General features: G+C 33.5%; 1 protein-coding gene across 2 annotated transcripts in view; it reads right to left on the bottom strand.

The window, feature by feature from the left end:
• Positions 1 to 5,508: 5,508 nt before the first annotated feature.
• LOC143238880 (adhesion G protein-coupled receptor L2-like) overlaps positions 5,509 to 9,345 on the bottom strand; it is a 63,155-nt gene continuing 59,318 nt past the window's right edge. For both annotated transcript variants that reach the window (XM_076479499.1, XM_076479500.1), the window contains 2 exons: positions 8,239 to 8,343; positions 5,509 to 6,226 (listed from right to left, as the gene is read on the bottom strand). In XM_076479499.1, coding sequence (XP_076335614.1) covers positions 6,155 to 6,226; positions 8,239 to 8,343 — 177 coding nt within the window. In that variant the 3' untranslated portion in view covers positions 5,509 to 6,154. The remainder of the gene's footprint in view (positions 6,227 to 8,238; positions 8,344 to 9,345) is intronic.

The raw sequence follows: 9,345 nt of genomic DNA, 5'->3' as shown, positions 1-9,345 counted from the left end.
AATGAAGAAAATAAAAGTGATTATATGTCATGATCTTTTCTTTCATATGGTATTACTGTCTATTGTCAAAGTGATATGTCTAAAACCTTATAATGCAATAAACTTGGTTTTGATACCCACGGTGGGCATAGCACAGATGACCCATTTTGGAGCTTTGTGCTTCAAAACAACCATCCTGTAAAAAAGAACAAGACACGGAAGACTTGGGAACAAGATCTGACAGTTTTGGTGGACCACAAGTAGGTCAGTGGACTTCCACCGCTCAAACTTCCGTGGACACAACAGATAGTCCAATGTGGCTTTGCTTTAAAGTAAACATTTTTGGTGACGAGCTGTAGAAGTGAACCACAAATAATTACAGGCCACATTCCAACACCTTTGATGTTTGGTGGGTAGAAAACTAAAGATACAGCTGGACCTCCTTTAAGTTATGGTGGTGTTTAGGAAGATGAGTGTGAGAAAAGTAATAGAAGTTACACTGTTCATTTAATAAAAAAGAAAATTAATAATACTGCCTGTTATTTTGTTCAAGAAAATATGTAATCATTGTGAAGCTGCAAAGTTTGTGTGATATTACAACTAAAATATGACTTAACCCTTAAGCTAGAACAAACACCTATCATTTTCGCTTATCAAATTCTCAGATATAGCGTTAACAACAAATTTGCATGGAAACTGCACTTTAACGAAATTATCTCCAAGATATCTCTTAGAATTAAATTCCTACACAAGATAGACTACAAAGTGCGCGGCTTGGTTTTGATACCATTTTATTAACTTGCAACATTTATTGGTTTGGCATGGCCAAGCGCGTAAGGAGTGCGACTCGTAATCCGAGGGTCGCGGGTTCGCGCCCGCGTCGCGCTAAACATGCTCGCCCTCCCAGCCGTGGGGGTGTATAATGTGACGGTCAATCCCACTATTCCTTGGTAAAAGAGTAGCCCAAGAGTTGACGGTGGGTGGTGATGACTAGCTGCCTTCCCTCTTGTCTTACACTGCAAAATTAGGGACGGCTAGCACAGATAGCCCTCGAGTAGCTTTGTGCGAAATTCCAAAACAAACAAACAAAAGCAACATTTATCGGACTATTAATGCAATACACAGCGATGATCACGTGCTACATGAATGATCATACATACTACAAACGTATTGAAATCATGACCCGTAAATAGCTGTCTGTATTCCACAGTATATATTTACCTACTATATTAACAAAGTCACTTCACTACCAATAATGAAAACAGTATTCACCAAACACAACTAAATTTTGTAAGAAAGCAGACAGTAGAAGTTCTACACAATTCTCTGAGCAGTCACCCCTTCATTATAGAACAGATACGCTTCCACATTTAACCTTACAGTAAGTCATAATAAATCAACATTTTAACATGCTCAGCTCTCAATTTGAATCTTCTCACGAAAAACTAACTGGGCATTTAATTAGGTACCGAATTAGGAAAGTTGATTTTTTTCGAAGTATTCACGTTCCTCCACGAATATCAAAATTCGAAGGCATTAGGTTTTTCAGATACTAACTCACAGTGAAAGGATACCATTTGTTGAGCATTCAGCCAAAATTATTTCATGCCTATACTTTTTTTTTTTTTTTCGCTTCTGCCCGAAATGGCGTCTTTCATTAATGAATTTTTTGTATACGCGTTTTTTTTCGTTATTCAGCTGTTTAAACTTATTATTGTGTATGGAGCAAAAGAGCGGTGTATAATATTCGAGCACCTTAGGTTTTTGTAACCCTAAATCTACCTAACCCGAGTTACTTGTAGTACAATTAGAAGCAAAATGTTACATCCTTGGAGTTTAATTAATGCTAAGAAGGTTTATATAAACTGTTAAAGTTAAACAATAATATACTGTATTTTAAAAATCGGATGTGCTGAGCCAAGGCTGTTAATTACGATTCCCAATGAAAAGTCCATTGTGGGAAGACTGTCGGTTGTGTAAGGAAGCTGCGAAATGGACTGAGAATTATTGATGATCAACAAACGAAAAATATTTTATCATTATAGTTTTTATAAAATGTCAGATCTTTCAATACAAGACGTGGATATGTGAAACGAAATAAAGTTCTTCGTGGATATTGTACTTTAACTAATCAATACTCTTAAGATTAAGAAAATTGGTTAAAGTTCCAGATATGATGATGATATGAAAATAAAAATTGCTTCACTTTCTTTTATATAATAGGTGCATCATCAAAGAATGATGCTTGGATAAGGTAATACTTGTAATATGTAAAATTTTAAAATAATTCTCAAAACTATTCGCAGTTTCGAGAAGAGATGTTATTGTAAAGTTATGTTTTGTCTTTTATATGCAAAAACGGCTCGTTTGGGTTGAGAAAATATTTTACATAGAAGAGCGAACAACGTTTCGACCTTCTTCGGTCATCGTCAGGTTCACAAAGAAAGAGGTAACTGACCGGAAGTTGACCACATGTTTGAAAGGGGTTGTGTAACTGTGTTTCGACGATGACCGAAGAAGGTCGAAACGTTGTTCGCTTTTCTATGTAAAATATTTTCTCAACCCAAACGAGCCGTTTTTGCATATAAATTTCTCAACAAGTGGGTTTCTCGACATCACTGATTGTGTTTTGTCTTGTTCTTTTAAAGTTCTTGTGATTTTAATTTTTTATTGTACGTTTACACGATAGATGTCGTTGTTGAAGTAGTGTTTTGATTGTCAGTGATGTCGAGAAAACCCACTTGCAGAGAAATATATGTGTAAAAAAGGCTCTTTTGGGTTGAAAAAATTTTTTACGTAGAGGAGTGAACAACGTTTCGACCTTCTTCGGTCATCGTCAGGTTCACAAAGAAAGAGAGAGGTAACTGACCGGAAGCTGACCACATGTTGGAAAGGGGTTGTGTAACTGAGTGTTGGAATGTAGAGGGCAGGCTTAGATGTTTGAATATATTTTTTATTATTATTTATTATATTATTTTTTAAAATAATTATAAAGGTGTTCCTTTGTATTGGTTTATTTTAGGCTTGAGTTGTTGTATAAGTAAGGCTGCTTTAATTTTGCGTTTGTTTCTTTATTTAGTATTTGAGTGTTTTCTATGGTTGTGTTTATTTGACTTGCAGTGTTCGAAAACGTGTGAAGGTGACTTTCTATGTTCTTTGAATCTGGTTTCCATTTTTCTACTTGTTTCTCCAATATAGAAGTCGTGGCAGTTATCACATTGTATTTTATAAATAATGTTCGTGTGGTGTTTGTCAGTGTAGTTTTTACATAGTATAGACCTCAGTTTTGTGCCTGGTTTTTGAATATATTTGGTATTAACTGGAATGTCATATTTTGTTACTAGTTTTTGCCAAATGTTGGTTATTTTTCTGCTGATGTCGGGAATATATGGTATGCAGCAGTATATGGTTTCGTGATTTTTTGATTCGTGAGATATATTTACTTTTGTTGGTTGATTTTGCTTTATGTCTAGGTGTGTGCGTATAATGTTTTCTACGGTTTGTGGAGGAAACTTATTGATGTTGATGAAGTATTGTTTTATTTTGTCTAATTCATCGTTAATTTTATCTGGTGAGCATAGTTTTATGGCTGTGTTTATTTGGTTTCTTAGTATGTTGAGTTTTTGTTTTGTTTCATGTGCTGAGTCTCAAGGAATGTATAGTCCAGTATGGGTGATTTTTCGGTGGATTTCTGTTTTAAATTGTGCATCGGTTCTTGTAATTTTGAAGTTAAGAATTGCTTAACTTTGTTAAGTTTGATTGCTTCCTTCTTGTTCACATGTGAAGTTGATGTTGGGGTGTATAGCGTTAATGTGATTGAAAAAATTAAGTGTGTATTCTGTAGATGTGAATCCCGCAATCGTGTCGTCTACATATCTGTACCAGATTTTGTGGTGGATGAGATGCTGTGTTTATTGCTTGTGTTTCAACTTGTGTCATAAAAATATTGACTAGGACTGGTGATACTGGGTTGCCCATGCTTAGGCCATTTGTTTGTATATAGTTGTGGTTGTTGAACATGAAGTTTGTCTTCATCGTGGTGAATTCTATGAGGGTTGTTAATTGGTTGCTGGGAATGTCTATAGATGGGTTAGGGTCTCGGATATAGAGTTCTAAGACTATCTTGCAGAATCCAGAGGTTGGAACTTCTGTAAAGAGGGATATAACATCGAAACTGGCCATTAAGGCTTTATGATTAAGTTTAGACTTGAAATTAAAAGTCTTTGATGAATGAGCTGGCTGATGTTATATATTTGGAGAATGCCCATGCTATGTATTTACCAAGATTGTAATTAAACGATTCATATGTGGACATTATTGGTCGTAATGGACAATCTGGTTTATGAAGTTTGAGGACGCCATATATTTGAGGTTTGCGTGAGTCGGTTTTTCGTAGGTAGGAATAAAGTGTTTGTGAAGTTGTGTTGGCTTTTTTCATTTTTCACAAACACTTTATTCCTACCTACCTTTATTCTCAACCCAAACGAGCCGTTTTTACATATATAGTGTTTTGACTGATTTTATTAATACTATCGAAAATTCAAGAAAGAGGCGTAGGCTAAATAAGTAAATTTGTAAAGACGGACAGAGTTCATGGAAATCCAAAGTGATTTAATAAACTATAAGAAAGTATTTTTTAAATTCAATTTAGAAAATTTGTGTGTGATTCCCTGGTTTGTCAACGGCAAGTTTACGAAATTACAACGATAAATCCGGAATTTGATTCTCAGCATTGGATAGCCCTTATGCAGCTTTGCGTTAAAAAACACACACACAGTCAAATAAAAGGATACATCCAAAGAGAAATTGAAAGCTGTGTGTTCGTACTTTTAAAAATGGAATTTAAGCGTTTTCCTCTGTTGAATATATAAATTAAAATTTCTTATATTTCTAAGTCTAATTTCTCAGTAAATCTGTGAAACGTATATTAATACCACGTGAAAAGCCAATCTGTAATTACAAACCCTACTCACAACTTAGCTCTTTCGGTATATTGCCTAAATAACAAACATGCACGATCTACTAGTCTACATATCGTAAGTGCTTGTCGGAACAAATATTCACATCATAAAAGTTTATTTTGAGAACATACATTATTATAAATAAACATAACTTCAAAAAAGCTCATGTTAAAACTCTCTAGTATTATTATTAGTAGTAGGTAATTGAATGGAACATTATTTTTTTTACACCAGACGTTAGCTTTAATTCATAAACCTCATTAATTCTCAGTGGTGTAGTGTTATATTTTAAAGTATCGGATACAAAGGTTTTGGCATATGTGTCGTCACCGCGATGTTAAATAATTCCTATTCAATTTCCATTTCTGGATATCAGATGCCAGAACCTCGTTTCGGTAACATCATATTCCTGCTAATGCTGTAAATCCATGTGCGTACACACAATAGTAAAAACAACAAAATACAACGTAGATACAATCTTAAATTAAGAAATAGTCGTATTTAAAGTTTGCAAATATTCAGTGATCATTTCGCTGTATTGCTGTTAACTGATTTTGAAATAAAACAAACTGGACAATCTGTAAACTCTTCGCAGACAAATGCATTATTGTAGTATATTTGCAGCGCCTAATGTAAGAACAATTATCATTGAAATAAATTATAAAATCTCGGGTGGGCATAAAGCTTTCCCTGGTTGCTTTGTTTAACATAATTGCTTTGTAATACATGACACCCTATTGAAAATACACAATACGTGTATCACGTAAGTACAGACTAGAATTAAATATTTATTAATAAAAGATACAAAATACGTAAAAGATATTGAAATGGAATGAAAAATGCGCATTATAAAGATAGAATAATAATTAGAGATTTAAGTCTCAGTTTTACCATCCTAATTACGATACTTCTTTGAAAGCATATTTCAACTGCATGCTCTCTGACCTAACTTTGCTATACCTTAAAAAACAGTCACAACAAATACATAAATAAATATATATATATATATTATTGATGACTGAAGAAGTAAGATCGAAGATTAAATAGATGTGATGTGATTGCTGGAACGATAGCAGTTTCTGTTCTTTACACATGCATGTAACCTTTTTCTCAACTTGTCTGTTGTGTTTGTTTCGCAAAAAAACAAGATATATATTAATTATGAAGACTGTTCAGTCGTTGTCTCTATTTAGCAGACCAAAGCAGGATTTTAATCACTTCTTGTTGTTTCGGCTATGTGTAGATTCTTGACTTCGTTCACTTACAGAAGACCGAGTTTGATACTCCTGAAAATGAGAGGGCGTAAAATGTACAGAGGATAATAGACAAGAACAAAATATAAATGCATCGAGGAAAGAAACATTCTACAATCATTTCATATTTTTAGATTATACTGAAATTAAAAATCAAGTTGAAAACAGTTATTATCTTTAAATTGATATTAGTAAAAATATCTGTCCGAAGTAATCGTTCTATTATGCTTAGTGAATATTCAAAATACGAAGTAGATAAATAGATAATTCACATTTGTTTCTATAGTTTTGATAAGTTAGAATTATTCTGGAAACAATAGACCTCGAAAATTGCAAACTTGTACAAATGTATCCTAACGTTCAATATTAGAGCAACAAACACAAAATTTAAATATTTTTTTCATAATAAAATATGATAAAAGTTAGACCTTGAGGTCTTTATTTGAAGATACACAACACGACCTTAACTCTACTTGGAATACATAGTTTGAGGTTTATATAAATAGAGAAAGCATCAGGGTACTTGTTGTTACATGTTTCTTTTTTGACACCATCAGAAGAACGCTGAAGTCCACGTCGTAAATATGAGTTATCGTAAACATTTAAAATATTGTTTTTGCAAGTATAAAACTAACTGAAGAGTAGAGGTTGTATAAGCACAGTTCCAGTGGTTGAATGACCAAATGCTCATAAATGTGTTACTCTATTGTCATGAAGACCATTTCAAAATATTGGAGATATGGTTCAAAGATCAAGACAATAACGTATTAGAGTTGTTAAACCAGGAAGTTACTAATACGTGTCAACTGGTAAGAAAGAATAGAGCCAGAAATGTAGAACCTTTTGTAGACTTATTCATGACGACAGAAAAGACAATATTAGCGTCTAACATATATAAGAGGCTGCACGATGAAGGGGTTTTGTGCGAGACAACCCGTATTATGCATTCTGTTCTCTCTTCGTAATCAATAAGGGCATTTGGTGTGGAGTTGTTAACATTTTTTTTTTTTTGTGGTGATGAGAAATCGAGCTATAATCCTTTCCCAAGTGAGTCCAAAGTCAATTCACCACCTGATACGCAACACTGTTATATGAAACGTGGGACACGTAATCACGGATGCATATCAAGGTTATAGTTTAATGGTGTTGTCTAAAATCACCTTGAATAGACGAAACGATATCCACATGTTTGTGAGAGACTTTTATTGCTTAGGGTAACAGAGAAGAGATCCTTAATCCCTATGTTTGTGTATTTTTACGAAGAGTTATTGAAAACTTCGTTTCAGTGGATGATAATCCACGAATAGTATATCAAAAACGAAATCATAGCTCACATGGAATTTCAGTCTATTTTCTTTGCCTCAGTATCGTTGAGTTTTCTCTAGACGCTTTTTAAAGACATGTTGCAACTTTTAAATTCTCTCCAAGTGCTAAAAATACTCTCAGAAGCAAGAAGCAATTACTTCTAACTCCCCTCATAAATTACATCATGGACAACATATATAACTAGTTATTCCTCATACTGATTACATGCAAATATTTGTAACAATTTTCAGTATGATTTATTGACCAGGAGGGTTAAGGCGTTCGACTCGTAATCTGAATGCGGGTTTGAATTCCCGTCGTATCAAAACATGTTCGCCCTTTCAGTCGTGGGAGGGTTATAACGTTACTATCAATCCCACTATTCGTTGGTAAAAGAGTAGCCTGAGAGTTGGCGATGGGTGGTGATGACTAGCTGTCTTCCCTCTAGTCTTACACTGCTAAATTAGGGACAGCTAGCGCAGATAGCCCTCGTGTAGGTTTGCGCGAAATTAAAAACAAACAGTATGATTTGTTTTATTCATAATTTAATAACTGACAAATTTGTACTGACAAATAAACATGTTTTGGGATATTTTTATTGATAGTATCTTTAAAGTAAGTTTACTAGAATATTAATATTTTAATCTGTAGGAAACATTTTAGAATCTGCTTTCTTACTCTAATGTGGTAAACAAATGTAGTTAACAAACGGTTAATAAAAAAACTAAAAAAAAACTTACTCTGACAAATAGTGGCTGGGAAAGACTTCGATTAATATACACTCGGACGAGGTAATTTTGAACTTTATCATTCATCATTACATTAAAGATGAATATAAAGACTCCCTGCGGGAAAAAACAAACCAAAACTGAAGTTCAAAAATTTTCTACCTAAAATGTACCAAATATTTTCTCCAATATGAGAAAGCTAACAAACAACAGGCCTATCCTGTCAATAAATGTGAACGACTAATAAAAACTTATAAATTTAAAAAAATGTCAGATAAATTAAAATATGTAACATTTCTTAGCTATTGTAATAGCTGTGACAAGTAAGCTACTGTGAATATTTTAATTCATCAGCAAATTATGCAAACGCACTGTTAGATTAAACTACTGAAATAAAAATAGATAATTTCCAATCAATGCAATCATTTTGTGAATTAAAATATTCTTCCTCGCTGTTAGGGATAAACAATATATATATGTATTTTTTTTAAAGAAAATTAATACTGATAGAGTTAAGTAAACAAAATAAAAAGAAAGGACTGCATTAAAAACGGCAAATCCAAACCTCTGACTAATTATATTAGTTTCTTATAACCAAAAACAAGCCAAAACAAAAATGCTGCATTAATTAAAAGGATCCCAAGGTACAAGCTATAATGTAGGATGTTAGATGTACCCTAAGTTTTGGAGGTGACTGTGGAAGTAGAACTCATATTCTGGTAAGGATATATCGTCTATCAGTCTTAATCTACATTCGCCAGTCTCACATATAGAAATAAATAAAGAAATTGCAATAGAAATAAGTATAGAAATTAGGACTTCAATATGTGGGTGCTCAAGTCCACATATAAAGGCTTGTTTAGAGCAGGATAGTTACAGCAGAATTAATAAGTTGGTGGTGGTTGGAAGCTATACTAGTTAATTTAGATAACTGAATGAGATCCTTCGTACTAGGATAATTCGTTTATTGGGCTCCCATTTACTGTCTTTCTACCATCATGGAGGCAGGAATGTTAACCTGAAGAATTAAGTTTATTCAACTTACTTACCTCCGAGTGGTAGTACCTTATTTTTCTTCTTTACTTTGGAGAGCAGTCATCTTCTCATAACTGTCTGCAA

Source organism: Tachypleus tridentatus, chromosome 13, assembly GCF_004210375.1.
Source record: "Tachypleus tridentatus isolate NWPU-2018 chromosome 13, ASM421037v1, whole genome shotgun sequence".
Classification (NCBI taxonomy): domain Eukaryota; kingdom Metazoa; phylum Arthropoda; class Merostomata; order Xiphosura; family Limulidae; genus Tachypleus; species Tachypleus tridentatus.
Note: the sequence above shows the minus strand (reverse complement) of the source record. Positions and strands in the feature narration are given on the sequence as shown.